The 15,946-nt window shown below is 45.4% G+C and overlaps 1 protein-coding gene across 1 annotated transcript in view; it reads right to left on the minus strand.

Annotated features, from left to right (window-relative positions):
- The window catches only part of LOC126439774 (uncharacterized), a 113,482-nt gene extending 107,507 nt beyond the window's left edge, over positions 1–5,975 (minus strand). Inside the window, exon 1 of the mRNA XM_050090597.1 lies at positions 5,888–5,975. Within this exon, the coding sequence (XP_049946554.1) occupies positions 5,888–5,975 (88 nt within the window). The remainder of the gene's footprint in view (positions 1–5,887) is intronic.
- Positions 5,976–15,946: the final 9,971 nt, after the last annotated feature.

A 15,946-nucleotide genomic window follows, 5' to 3' on the forward strand; every position in this document is an offset into this window, starting at 1 on the left:
CCCCACCCTCGGAACTCGCCCGCTCAACGCTCACCCCACCGTTCTCGACTCTGCCAGAGCGTTGAGCAAAGCAACTCAGGCGTCACTCTGGTCTCTGGGGTCTTAGCTCGCGCAGTAATACAGCTCGCGGCTCGACCTGCTTGACTCAGCGCCTCTGCATCGGAGTTCCTCTCTACTGGATAGTGTTCTTCGTAGTAATACCGTTATGTATATTACATAATTATGTTATGTATACATCATTTGTTTTTATTTTATTTTTATTTGTTTAAACTTATCAGATTAGGTTCCTGATGGCTCCTCTTACTATAGGATTTTTTATTATGGTCACTCGAATTTACACTTTAATTACGAGCGAACCGATAAACGTATAGCAAAAGTGATACACCAATTTTTCCTTGTTTTATTTTGCGGAAGGCTATATGCAGCACTTTGGTCTTACAGTCAAATTTATATATTTTTTCTTATTGTAGTACGGATTTTGCGATTTTAGGCGTCTTTGGAAGGAAATGTTCACTTTAAAAATATATGGCTTGCGATGTATTTGTATGAGGTTAATGAAATTTTAATACATTATAGCCAAATATATTGTTAATGTAAATCTCAAGTTGCAACATTTTCCGATCACCCAAAAAACCACGATAGTGCAAAATAAATCAATAATCAAAAACTTTGTCATATCGTGGAAATTTCAATAAACAATACAAAATTCTTACTCATTATCTGTGTTACTTCAAAATAGGATCAAATAAGATCAAAATACAGGTATAGTCCTGGAATAAACCAAGTTTAAAGGGCAATGTGCCTTCCATTTATTTTCTGTTGTGAATGAGTGGTGAGTCATGAAAAAGAGCTAATTCATTTCAGGGAGTGAACAGTTCTGATCCGATCTCTGAAAAGAACAGTTTTGCCCATCTCTAGTCACTTGTCATCCCATCATACCCCACACCTGCTGGACTGGAGAGGAGTCCAGAGATCGTGCCAGCCAGGGAAGTTGCCACACGTCTTACAGGGCACATTGAGCTCGATGAGCAGTATGTGGGCGAGCATTATCCTCGTGGAGCAACACACCATCTTCCTGTTACAAGAAAAGCAAAAGAGCAGGTTTAACAACATTCTGCATGTCCTCTCCAGGAACGGCACAGTAAGGCTAGTGTGTACACTCTTTGAGGTAGCACTCACCAGCTCTTCGTCGTATGCACAAACGACCGTCACTTGGATGCAGGCAGTATCTGCTGCTGAAGACCAGGGCGCGCCATTCCTTCTTCCAGGTGAAGGAAGCCCTGGCGGCACCAGTCGATGCTGTGGTGTGGGTGGGAGAGGAGGTAGAAGTGTGGGTGCCCATACTGTCATTGCTAATAGGTGGTTCACAACAGTTTGTGTTGAGGTGTCTGGTCTCACGAGCTATGTGACATGTGCTGTGGTAGATGTACGACCTGTCGCCGCTGTCCCTGGAATAAGACGATTCCGGTGGGCGTCAGGGCTGCGTGGACGTGCAGGAGCTCGTCTGCGAGTGCGAGAGTGATCACGTGACCACTGACAGCAGCACGACTGGTGCAGCACGTGCAACTTATGAAGCTGATCTGTGGAAGTACGACAATTTGACCTCTTCCAGATATATATGAAATAATTGTGAGGAATGATTGGGGATAATTTGAGTTTTGTGAAAAGAATATAAGATTTTTGGTTGGTTAAGATTACAGAACATCCTGGTCTGGTAAAAAAGCAAGAGATAGTCAGGCAGAAATTATCTAGCTGACTAGTTAGATTCATGGCTGACTTTAGAGCAAACATTTGGACTCCATAACGAAAATATCTGACCCTGATTTGTCGTATGAACATTGTAATGAAAATATTGGTTTTGATTACTTGAAGAGCATTAGTCTGACTATTCTGTCTTTCATAGGTACTGAATTAGGTGTTCAGTAAGTTTCATCAAGTGAACAGCTTCGATACAATATTGCAAAGTTTAAAAGACGCGGGGGAAGGGTATTTAAGTCTGACTGATACTATGTTCCAAAGGAAAGAAATGATAGCTGTTCAGATATTTAGTCTCAATAGGGGGTTTATAGGTGAATGCAGTATTACTTTCACTGCTGCCGCTTCCCACTTCCGACAGCCCGGCTGTGGGCGTCACAACAACACAGGGCGAGGGAGGCCAGCGAGTGACATGGGCCGAGTCCACACAGTAGGGGGCCTGGCGCAAGGCCCAACCCAAACTCACTGTAGTGGTGACACGTGGCTGCTGACCGCTCTTACCGGTACGTCGATAAGCAGTATAGAAAACGAAAAATAAAATTCAGAATTTCCCTCGTGGTGCAGGACCAGTGAATTGGAAGGTGCTGCACACTTTTGAATCGGCACTTTCCAAAACGTTGAATCCGTCGTCCTTGCCATGGCGCCACTGCGCTCTCTGCCACCTAGACCTAAATCTAGCCGGCCGAAGTGGCCGTGCGGTTAAAGGCGCTGCAGTCTGGAACCGCAAGACCGCTACGGTCGCAGGTTCGAATCCTGCCTCGGGCATGGATGTTTGTGATGTCCTTAGGTTAGTAAGGTTTAACTAGTTCTAAGTTCTAGGGGACTAATGACCTCAGCAGTTGAGTCCCATAGTGCTCAGAGCCATTTGAACCATTTGAACCTAAATCTATGGCCGGCCGGTGTGGTCGAGCGGTTCTAGGCGCTTCAGTCTACAACCGTGCGACTGCTATGGACACAGGTTCGAATCCTGACCGGGCATGTATGTGTGTGATGTCCTTAGGTTAGTTAGGTTTAAGTAGTTCTAAGTTCTAGGATACTGATGACCTCAGATGTTAAGTCCCATAGTGCTCAGAGCCATTTTGAACCTAAATGTATGGCCTGACGCGCTTTGTCGCTTACATGATGCGAGTCTCAGCATGGGCTTTATGCCAAATCCCTACAAAGAATTTAAAATAAATTTCGTCTGCTTCGAATAGCTACACCCATTGGTAACCGCTTCATTAGGTTTTAACTGTTTATCCACAGATATAAATAACTGATTTATAAATTTTATACAAGAATATAAGGAGAAGATTAAATCGATTAAGTATACATATAGATACCAGACTAGCAAATTTTACCTGGTGATTATCAGTGCAACGGAGAATACAGAGAATCTGTGGTACCCTCATGTCGTTTATGTACGAAGTAAAATATTCGACAATGTACACTAAATTACTCCAATCCCTCCTAAACCTACACTGTTTGGCGGAAAGACCCTCGCCGCCGTGGGGTGGCGTGCGTGCCTCAGTGATGCACACAGCCGTACTGCAGATCCAACAACGTGAAAGGGGCGTCTATGCAGGAACCAGACCAACATATGGTTCCCATAGAGGGGCAGCAGCCTATACAGAATAATGCTGAAGATAAGATGGGTAAATCCAGTTCTTAACGAAAAATTACATAATCGAATGGATGAAACACATAGAAGGAATCGACTGACAGCAAACGTCTTCAAGTATGAAGGAATTGTTAGTCAGGTAATGGAACAAAGTGTGTGGTAGTACAGAAAAAGCAAAGAAGCTAAGCAGTGAATGGTTGGAGGTATCAGGAATTCTTTACGTCATTAGCTACAATTGAAAACATTACTTACAGATATTAGCATCCATAGGTTTAATACTGATTCGCAGGGCAATTTGAGACACATTGCTCATGATATCCACTCCTGTACATTACGAACGACTGTGCAAAGAGTGTTACTGAAATAATGGTCAAAGTTTTGCTTCGGGATAGAGATTTTCTTCGGTCAGTCCCCTACTATTCTACCTGTGTTCTTCAGAAGTACAGTGCAATGTTCTTTCGGACATGTATGCATTTACGCACGCTTGCATGTCCGAAGAAACATTGCATCGTATTTCTGAACAACACAGGCACTGCAGCATCGCATTTATCCGCCGATACCGGGCACGCGATAGTCAGTTAACATGTCTCCAAATCAAATGGCTCTGAGCACTATGGGACTTAACTTCGAAGGTCATTAGTCCCCTAGAACGCAGATCTACTTAAACCTAACTAACCTAAGGACATTACACACATCCATGCCCGAGGCAGGATTCGAACCTGCGACCGTAGCGATCGCGCGGCTCCAGACTGTAGCGCCTAGAATCGCTCGGCCACCCCGACCGGCAACATGTCTCCCCTGTACGGGAATATACATAACGCATGTACGAGTGCAGGGGTAGCAGACACGTGGTTGACCACATGTGGAAATTAGGGTCTGGTCTTGAAGAAATGCAGGTGAATTTACGCTAATGCGCATGAATTTATGCGCCATCTCGCCACATAAGTACTCTAATGTCAATTAAGTACGTGGTAGAACACTGGCATTTTTTCCTGGGTTTGTTGGTGAGTTAATGTTTTAATTTTTTCCATTTCTTTCCCTGAGCGACCAGCTCGTACTTCCTGTTCCAATTTCTGCTGAACGTGAATGTGGCGTTCCACGTTCGTTAGAAAAACTAAAGGCAGGTACACACTCTCAGATGAGAACAGCAGACAGTAGAGCGCTGTATCATCTGCAGTTCGATAGAAACAAAACACAGCGACAAAGAAACAAATAAAGAACTGTTTACCCATTGCAGGATAATGTAATGACTACTGGAGCGATGAATATTTATACATTGTGCTGGGTGAGAGCAGTAACAGGCGGTAGTGTTCTGTCTATAGCAGTGGTACAGACGCTAGTCCCTTCCCCTGTACATACACACACACACACACACACACAGTCAGAAGGTTAAGAGCTGCAAAGATGACAAATTTATTCTTATTGAGGCAGTGGATAAGTTGCAGAACATAGTCGATGAAGGAGAAGTTCCTAGTGAACCCCACTCTTATTAACAAGAAGATGCACTGGTTATGGAAACATTAGATGCAGCCGGGTTCAGACATCCTGTCCATTCCCTCCAATGTGTTGACCATCCCACCTCAATCATGTGCAAACAGACAAACTTTGACTCTAGCCTTTCCAAGACCCACGTCATTGTATAAAACAAACAACCGCTTTTCAAACTCGTAACTACAGCTTTAAGAAACCATTCTATTCAATTTACTAACTTACTAAAATACACAAGACTAACCCTAGACTGTACACTAATGTGAAAGCTGCACATACAGACCATACAATGATAGTGTACAACAGAAGAACACTTCTGTAGCTACTTACTGATCAAACATGAGAATTGCATCCTTCTACTGTACTCCACAACTTCAAACCTGGGAACTGACTTGTCTCATTTTCCAGAGCCTGGAGTGTCGCTGGTGTGTTCTATGACGCCCCCTGTGGACATCAAATGAATGACTTCTGTCGATTGCCTAGCGCTGTAAGACGAGGCTCCAACCCACTGCAACAACATTTTCGTGATATTGACAGAGAACAGGCGAGTAGCGAATTACTATAGAACGCATCAGACGTAAATTAACGGTTAAGACGGAGGTGAACGTTGTTGGACAAGAATACATTTTAACCAAAATGAGATCGTCGTTAGCATCAGCCAACATGTCTGCACACACACATACATAACCTAGGGTTTCGTGAATTTAGTCTCTGTACGTGCCCTAACTGATATACGGATCACTGTCTGTTGCTTTTTCAGCAAAACCGTATTGAACATTCAAGTTTTCGAAGGAAGCGGCGAGTTCTGCTCTCGAAGAAAAGGAGGAATGTTTAAAGTTTCAACTCCTCTTGACGTCGAGACCATTCGAGTAGCGACATGGCCTCTCACTACAGAAGAATAAGGGCAGAAATCAACAGTACCCGTATTTAAGGGAAGGCCGCACTGTTTCCTGCAGTGGTTTGGCGAAACCACAGAAAACCTAAATCTGGGAAGATGGACCGTGATTTGATCGTTACCTCTCGTAAATACGGCGCCCACTGTACCACGGCTTTTCCTGTACATTTTTGGTTTCTGTTGGCGTTCCCTGTACGGCCACAGCGTGGGGATGTCAGGCACTCCAGCTGTACACATCACGTGGAACACGCACACAAATGCGCACAAAGTAAGTATCTGTCGAATAATGTTCACAGAAATTTGTTGCCAAAGCATTTGTCTGCCGCATTCTATAGACAAGAACTTCTCAGGAAATCGTGAACAGTTCCAATGCAACACAGCGACCAGAGAATTCTGATTTCCAAATACGACGTCATAAGTTATAGATTCTTCTATGATATTTCTGCAGCCGTGGTCCAGGGGTAGTTCCGCATCGAGCGCCGGGTCGGAGGGTCGCCAGTTTACTGCCCCAACACAGTACGCGCATACCTGGACAGCTATCCTTCGGTGTTTTCGCGGCCTCCTGTGTAACACATCGTCTTGGCCAGAAGCTAACAAGATTTTACTTTGGTCTCTTAGAGTGATGTGACGGGTATACTGTGTGAACGCTAGTCCACTCAATACCCTCCACAGAGTTACAGTAGGATCCGTTCAGTGGAGATAGTAGTAAAATACAACACTCCTCCCCATCTACAGTTTTGTGTGAACCGCATTCATACAACATATAATGAGGAAGAAGCGACGTGCTTTCTCATCAGCTAAAGTGGCCACCTATGATCTAATTGCTAGTGGAGGATATTTGTGTTGAAGTCCTCCTTGGAACAGCATCGAAATTGGCGTTAACTGATCTCGTTTCTACTGCCCACGAGATTGTTGCCACGCCTTGGGCAGGTGCAATGGAGCAACAGATGAATGCACATCTACCTGCTCCTGACTTTTCAGTTTCGTCTTAGTTGCAGGGTCGTGAAACTGTTGTTAGCAGGCTGGCTGTGTCCGCAGTGCAACACAAGAGATGTCGTATACAGGACAGAGAGCAGTTGGGTACATCTACTCCTCACACAGCGCTCCCTGAAGTGAGTCTGTTGGTTGCTGTATCCTGTAGTGCTGACTCCTGCTGTACTGGTGGGATCGATGGTGCGAAAAAGGAAGTTGAGATAGCTGGTGTGTGTCCTAGCATCTTCCACAAACATACAGGCGTGGGGAAGTCGTTGGTGTTTCTGGTGCTGCAATGATTAAACAACAGAAAATCTGAGAGGCCTCTAAATTTGTCTGTTCCATTTAAGTCACCCTTTCCGACGACCTCTTACCGACTTTCTCCTGTTACTCCCATTAAGCCGATTGGTGGCCAGGATGTCCTCCCTCTTTATCCAGATGTGATACCTGACTCCTCTCATGTGCGCCGATCAGAATTGCAAGACAGAGCCTCTGGTTCAAATTGTTTTTCGGATAATCTGGCTAATGTTCAAGAACAACCTACGTACCTGACAGCAGTCGGTCTATTGCCTCGTAATCGCTATAAGCAACGCATCTTCCTTGAGCGGGTGGCATCTTGTAAAAGGAAGAAAATGGGTCCTGGCCCGGAACTAGCTATCAAGTGAATAAAAAAGTGAAATATCCCATAGTGGCTGGTTTTTCGTTGTACAGATATTTTGTTTCAGCCACTATGTTGCTAAAAACTTCCGTGATTTCGAGTAACGTTGATTTAACAGTACTCGCTCCTAATTACTTATCTAGTGTCATAAACTTAATATTATCAACCAAAGAAAATGAAAAGGAAGAGTTGTATCGAGTGGCTGGACGGACACAACCTCACGAATCCATAGACTTTGCATATCAGCAGGGTACTGTTCAAGATGATGGTTGCTCTGTAATGGTGTTCGGCATGTGCAGTTGGAGTGATATGGGACCTCTGATACGTCGAGATACGACTCTGAGAGGTGACATGTATGTAAGTATCCTGTTTGGTCACCTGCAGCCACTCATGTCCATTGTGCATTCTGACGAACTTGGGAAATTCCAGCAGGACAATGCGACACCCCACACGTCCACAATTCCTACAGAGTGGGTCTAGGAACACTCTTCTGAGTTTAAACACTTCCACTCGCCCCAAACTCCCAGACATGAACATTATTGAGCATATCTGGTATGCCTTTCAACGTGTTGTTCAGAAGAGATCGCCAGCCCCTCGCACTATTACGGATTTATGGACAGCCCTGGACGATTCATGGTGTTAGTTCCCCCAGAACTCATTCAGACATTAGTCGTTGTGCGGCACTTCTGCGAGCTCACGGGGACACTACACGATATTAGGGCTGTGTACCAGTTTCTTTGGTTCTTCAGTGTATAACGTAACAATTCAGAAATTTAATGCGGATGATACCGAAATACACGACGTTTCAGTGTATAGTTATGCTGATTTTGAACGACAGGAAGAACCTGAACCTGAATGTGGATGTTCAAGGAGTGTACGCCGACCTACATATGAAGAAACGATCACCATAATAAAATAAGGGAAATCAGAGGTCGCACAGAAATATATGAGCACTGTTTTTTCCACGCGCTATTCTTAATTGAAATAACAGAGAATTGCGAAGGTGGTTCCATGAACCCTCTGACAGGCACTTAAATGGGATTTGCAGAGTATCCATGTAGATGTAGATGTAGATGTAGACTTCTGCTGCAGCACCTGGAGACCTGGTCAAGTCGGCATGACAGCGGGTATGGAGCAAAATCAGAAGGAGTGCTAGGACTGAGCATACGCAGAAGTAACAGAGGTGGTTGTGGCATTCAAACCGCAGTGTTTGGAAGAAGGACGAAGTTGTTTTCGTGAAATTCTCAAAAAAATGCTTCAAGTGGCCCTCAGCACTATTGGACAACATCTGAGGTCATCAGTCCCCTAGACTGAGAACTATTGCACGTGTGAAGTAGGAACCTCGAGAACGAAGTAAGAGAAATTAATGTGCGTACAATGGTATCTATTCAGTTACACACACTCGCTAAAAATATGGCAAAGAAACTGTAGATACAGTCGTTAAGGTTGTTACCAAGTACCATTGACCATGCCGTATTATTCATTGATCAATCATCGGTGATTGGTTGCTTAATGCTTCCTCCAAAACATGATACTCAAAAGTGAGGTTGCATGTCACTGCCAAGGAAGCTGATGGACATCAGAACAACTTGTGCCACTTACCGCAGAAAGCGACGGAAAGGGCGGTGTTCTTGTGGAACATCGTCTCCTACTCACCCAGCAGAGGCAGGACAACACTCTGGACACCTGCAGAGTTCAGTAATTCCTCAGACACAGGAGGATCGTTTCATGTTAAAGTTCCCCAAGCCATGCGACTGAGAGTGTATCTGATTTGTCATTTCCGAGGGAACTGTGGTACGTATTGGAGAGTAGTGAAAGTGTATAAATGTCTTGTCCTGTTGAAAGATCACTCCCAAAAGTAGCACAGTAGTACAGCTTGGAGGAATCCAGCGCAGTTTAGTGTTCCCTCACAGAACAACATGGGTTATTTTAAGTTACAGTCGGCCATATAAGATATTTGAAAACTTATCCTTTAACCAGTAATACAGGATATGAAGAACATCTGTGCTAGAGCAGCTGTGTGATTCAGAAAGTTAGTCAATAAGAGCTGTCCAGCTGAAACAACACATCCCAGTAAAGTTGTCCGAAGGCAGCAGACCAGGCTTGTTGTATCTAGCAAATTCTGTGTTTTCCGACCAAACACCACTGGTTATTTTGGCTTATTATTCTGTCTGGCATGAAACGCCAATAAATCAGCATGTCTGCGTCAGGTGAACTGAGGAACACCCTGCAGAGGAGATCCCCGTAACACAATAACTGAGTAGATGGGTGTCGTTCTGAGCAACGGTTAAATCAGCTGGTTCTGTAGGAACAGGTCTGGTGTATACTGCTGTCATCAGGGTGCCATGAACAGGCCTCAGGGGCTACTTTCGGCCACAACAGAACACGACGTGCAACCTGGATTAGCTCAGATGTCACAACCAGGTTGGTTGAGCTACTTCAGCACGACTGGAGCTATGAGTGAGGCGCATTGTCGTGCTGGTAGATACCAGTGTTGCAGGGTCAGTGCAGGCTAACGCTTCTTATGTTCTCCACAGTTCAGCGTCTCCTTAACAAACACCAGGCTTCGTTTCAACCCTACGTTTCCGCACAGCATGATATATTAATCTGGTCTTGCATGTCTTCATGGTGGGACATAATGTGTATCACTTCAACTGTATCACTGTAACACAGCATGGAAGGTGAGGTAATGCTGATAATGTACGAACGGCAGCAGAGCAGGCTGGATGCTCCTGCTAACTTCCGTTTTACCTCCACAACCATCACATGTGATCTGCTGTAAACCTATAATATTCACTCTCACCTTTAAAGTTATCTTTCACATCAGACCCTATAACGTTTCCACGTAGAACATGCTTTATAACTATGCAATTACAATTTTATTTATGTATATACAGGCACTGATTACGTCTGTTAGTTCTGAATAATAATAGTATAGAGACAATTCTGATATATTTTGTATTTGTAAAGGATTAAGTAGTGGATTTGTGAAATAATATCTGTGTCGGCGAGTTCTGAAACCGCCACCGAAAATAATTAATGAAGAAAAACTCAAACGTTTTCATCACAATCAGCCATTTTATAAATAGTAGTGTAAGAATAATATTGTCGTTGTCGTCTTCTTGGAGTCACATAGAGAGGAGGAACCTGTGACGCTATGTTTAACACATAGGTAGTTTTCATTTGTCGAGATTGTAAGCAGGACGCTATTAGGCGCCGATTATTAAGAATGGTGTGTGAACTTGTTGTTCGAGTTTCAAATGTAGTCGTGTAATGAGAATTCGTATGGTACTATTAGAAAGCTTGCCTGGTGTTTTACACATCTATTTGCGACACTTTCAGCTTTTTAAGTCGTGTCCGCGGTGCAGAGCTGAGACACGGCGGAGCGAGCCGCCGCCGCGGCAGATTCAGATCTGATAATAAGGGCAACCATACGGCAATAAGCGGTCAGGTGAAAAGTGCATTTAAAATTATTTGTCACAGCAGTTCGAGATCTGAGTACAAAGCAGCAGATTTTACGTTCTGTTTCACAGGCGGACGCGGGCTGCTAATATCGTAAACTTTAACAGTGTCAAAGTTAAAATAATTTCATGTTTCAAAAGGAAACCTTGCTAAGCAAAAATTATGGGCTAGTAAAAGTTATAGAAAATGGGTCAAATGGCTCTGAGCACTATGGGACTTAACTTCTGAGCGGGTGTCCGTTGTGGAAAGTTACGTGACAAAAAGGCATTGGAATGGTGTGGTTACTTGTTTGTCGAGAAGTTTAATGGCGTCAAAGTGCCAGCAAGAAACGCCACGCAACGTTCAGTCCAAAAATGGCCTCAGACAGTATCCCTTTTGAACAAGTCAAAAAACATTCCGAAACATGTCCGGACACCAGAAAATGTGAATGGAGCTCACCAGAAAATGCTTTAATGTCCTATCAAATCAATCCGATGCCTGTTGCAAAAAACTGGAATGACACGTAGATCATGCTGACGAATATAGCTGGGCCTGCACATGCATCCTTACTGAGTGTCTGTTGTTCGCGCATTAAAACCAGCAGAATTCCCTTAGTGCCTCCAGTTTTGTGATTGGCTTCTTTATGTCTGACGAAGGCTGGTTTCACCTGAGTGGTTATGTCAACTCACAGAATCACTGGTTCTGTGCAGCGGAGAATCCATATGATTTCCACAAAACACAGCTGCATTATCGCAACGCTGGGGTTTGGTGTGCAGTGTCTGCACACCACGTTATTGGCCCCATCTGCTTTCATCAGAGTCTGACTTCGGGGCGTTACGTTGCCAACATTTAGAAATCATTTCTGGCAGCACTAACGGAGGAGGTAAACACCTACAGTTAGTTTCAACAGGATGGAGCAGCTGCCCATACAGCCAGCCAAAACTAGGAGTTGTTAGCGGAGATCAGTCTGGTCACGACCGTAGCTGGCCAGCCACTTCACCTGATCTGTCACTGTGCAGTCATTTTGTGTGGGGAGCTCTCAAGTCTAGGGTGTGTCGCAACAACCCTCATAGCCTTCAAGGACTGCAGCAGAGCATTTGGGATGAGACTGCAGCAATCCCAGCGGTCCAGCTTCGATCCACATTCAGCAGCTGGCTGACCAGGACCCACAAGTGCCAAGAGGTGGACGGCGGTCACTCGAGACATCTGCTACAGACAGGTCAGTACTGTATTTCCTTCACCCTGCTGTGTTCCTTCGTACCCTGGAACTCTGTCCTCTGGGCCACTTTTATTTGCCCCACCATATAAACTGGCGAGCTATATTGAAGGCTAAATTCATCATCAAGTCTCATCATAACCATATTTATCCTCAGATCATTAGTTTGTAACTCGACAGCATGACATAGCTAGCAATTAAGGAGATGCAACATTGATGATGTGCCACGAAAATTGCTCTGGGCCTCAAACTCCGTTACAGCATGGAACTAAGTTCTTATGTCGTATGTTCTCGAAATTCCTTCCGTTTTAAATATGAACAAAAAGTTCAAGTTCACAAGAAATATCACCATCGTCGTTATCAAAAACAACAGATTATCACTGGGCTACCAGACAAGGGGTCAGTGACGGCCCCACCGTATACTTTGACGACCTATCTCGAATGCTATTTTCTCAAGTTTTGATGTAAATAATTTGGCGAATTACTTTATAGTCTCCTAAGGGTAAGATAATGACCGTCAGTCTGGTGAAAGCCAATGTCCTACACTCTGATGTCTACAGCCTCTTACACAGCAGAAAATGTAAGACATGAATGGCGTGTCGCATTTTTTATTGAACAAAACATCCATGTCCGTCTTCCGAGAATTACCTGCTCCTTTCTCTTCATTTGTATTAAATATATTTTAGTTTTCTAACCTTCTGTATTTTTTACGAGTGTTTTTCTGTGGTTTGGTAAACAGTTCCATCATACACAGTGCCGAAAACTCGTCACGGCGTAACCAGCGTCTGACAGGCATACGCAGACGTGAAAAGCACCTGCCGTATAAAACTGCCGTGTCGGTGCACGCCTCACGCGGCTATACACGTCTGTGACGTCACGACATCAGCACTTGTGACACACTTATTAGGAGTTAGTCTGACCCAGCACATCCAGTCTGGAGAGGTCGGCCCTACATTCCTTTCACTACATTAATGCTTTGTAAGTGTCCAGAATTATGAAGGGCAAATTCTACATTTGTTTTTTGCCTCCTCAGCGGTATTGTGTTGCTTGGTTCTCGTATTTGTCTGTCTTCTCCGTAGAAGCAGTGGAGATAACTCAGTGCAGTCGCAGAGTGGCGCTGAGGTGGCCTGCGGCAGGGCACACACTTTCCACTCGCCGCTGATTCTGCATAAAGCCTCGATGCAGCTGACATCAGTACCCCATTCCCACCCGCTTCCTTTCTTCCCCCTCACTTCAATTTACATTTAAAAATACGTATTCCTCACACACTGTCAGTCGAACAACGACGAATATAATGCTGAAATTTTTTTGTTTTAGTCTTCAGTAGCAGTTTATTTATTTTGCTACTGGTTACCTTTACTTCCCAAGTAGATGTAACGTGTCAAATACAAAAATCTGACACAGTTACTTCGGAAGTGAGGGTCACGAATGCGTGCCAGAGGATGGCCTGAGGATGGTAGTGTGTACCGCAACTGGTGGCTGGGAGGCAAAATAAACAAACTGTGGGTATAGACTAAAACCAACATTTTCAAAACAAAAATAAGCGCTCATTTTCACCTTCTTGTATCAGTCCACCTCAACATTATTTCACCTCGGTGTGAGGGTAGTTTGGTCGACCTGTTATAAATAGTCACATAATCGATTTGATAGTTTATGCTTAACGGACCTGAAAGCATCGATGTACAGTGAGTTTTCCTTAGTCACCAATGTATTTGTTTACTGTAACAGACTTGTCCGAGTCGGCTACACGAGCCTCTCGCGCACTTTGGTCCACCCTCCTACGTACTGCGCACTCGGCTGAGTTTCGGGCACAGGGGAGGGCTGTCAGGGGCACAATCCGCCGTTCTTCAGCCGAGCGACATGACAACTAAAATAAGAAGAAAATGTTACATACATAAGGCGATAAAAAAGGAGAACATAAAACAGAGTAAATGGAGAAAATGGAGGTAAAATTAGACTGACATGGAGACGTTCACAGGGGACAGTTAAAAAAGTCACCAGGAAGTTAAAAAACACAGTCGGCGATGCTTGAAACACAGAGAAGACACTCAATGGACATGCACAAGATGGTAAGGAGATGGGGAGTCCAGGTGAGGTGGCAGTCGATTGTGAGGCCAAGGTATTTGAGGGTAGGAGTGAGGTGGATAGGACAGCCATTAATGGTGAGGTAGAAATCATGGAGGCGGAAGGAGCAGGTGGTGCGGCCTACGATCATCGCCTGGGTCATGGAGGGATTGATACGGAGGAACCACTGGTTGCACCAAGTGGTGAATTAGTCAAGGTGGGTTTGGAGGGTATGTTGGGACTATTGAAGGGTAGTATAAAGGGCTAGGAAGGCGGTGTCATCAGCAAACTGGAGAAGATGAACAGGTGGGGAAGGTTTGGGCATATCAGCAGTGTACAGGAGATAGAGAGGGGAAAGGACAGAACCTTGGGGCACACCAGCAGAGGGATAGAAAGTACTGGAGTTGGAACTGTGGACAGTCACATAGGAGGGACGATTGGAGAGGAAGGAAACAACGAGATGGATGAAGTTGATGGGGAGAGCATACGTCTAGAGTTTGAAGAGGAGCCTGGGATGCCAGACTTGGTCATAGGCGTTCTGGAGATCAAGGGAAACAAAGATAGCAGAGCAACGGGAGTTAATTTGGAGGGAAAGAAGATTGGTAAGGTTAAGGACCTGGTCGTCGGCGGAGAAGGAAGGCCGGAAGCCACATTGGGTAAGGGGAAGGAGGTGGTGTTGGTTAAGGTGGCGGTGAATACGGTGAGAGAGGATGGCCTCGAAGACCCTACTGAACATGGAGGTGAGGCAGATGGGACGATAGGAAGAGGTATCAGAGGGGCTTTGTTAGGTTTACGGAACAGCAGGACATGGGAAGTCTTCCACAGGTCGGAGTAAAATCCAGTGGAGGGGAGGACATTGTAGTAGGTAGCAAGGACAGACAGGAAGGATGTGGGGGATTCCTTGAGGTGGCAGTAGATAATGCTATCATGACCGGGGGCGGTGTTGCGTTTGAAGTGGAGGACGATTGTGGTGATGGTGCAGTGATGGGAGTGTTGATGTCTGAGGGGGGTAACCGATCCAAGTACTGGAAGCTAGGGGTGAGCCGTGGGACAGAGGTGTCCGTGTGGTCCAGGACGGTGGGGAAGAGGGAGTAATCAAAATGGGGACCGTCAGGAATGGAGAAGACCTCGGATAGGTGGGAAGCAAAATGGTTAGCCTTACTGAGGTTGTCAGGAAAGGGTCGATCGTCATGGAGTATGGGGCAATGCAGGATGGGATGACTACCAGTAAGGCAGTGGAAGGCTGACCAGTACTTGGAGGAGTTGACAGGGAGGGTGGAGTTGAGGCGTGTGCATGTCTGGCGCCAGTCCTGGCGTTTTTTTGTTGTAAGGAGTTTCCAGATGTGTCGCTGTAGTTGCCGGTGGCGGGTGAGAGTATCCCGGTCACGGGTGCAGAGGAAGGAGCGGTAGAGCTTGTGGGATTCACGCAGAAGAAGGACTGCCTGTGGAGGAAGCATTGGGCGGTGAGAGTGGATGAGTTTGGAAGGGACATAAGCCTCCACAGCGTCAGTCATGGTCTTCTGGAGGAAGGAAGAGGCATGGGTGATGTCATCCGGTTGGTGAAAGGTGAGGGGGTGGCTTTTGATTTGTAAGGCAATGGATTCCTGTTAGGCATCCCAATTGGCTCGGTGGTAGTCATGGACAGGCTTTGAAGGGGCAGCTGTGTGGGTGGCTGCAGGGGCAGGACGGGTAGAGGAGACGGTGAGAAGGACAGGGAGATGGTCACTACCAATGGGATCGAGGACATAAACGGCGATGCAACCAAGGAGGTTGGGGGAAGCAAGGACAACATCGGGGGTGGAGTTACTTTCCGGATGGGTGTACTGTGGGAGAGGAACAAGGTCACCATGGAGGGTG

Source organism: Schistocerca serialis, unplaced genomic scaffold (genome assembly GCF_023864345.2).
Source record: "Schistocerca serialis cubense isolate TAMUIC-IGC-003099 unplaced genomic scaffold, iqSchSeri2.2 HiC_scaffold_1343, whole genome shotgun sequence".
Taxonomy (NCBI): Eukaryota; Metazoa; Arthropoda; class Insecta; order Orthoptera; family Acrididae; genus Schistocerca; species Schistocerca serialis.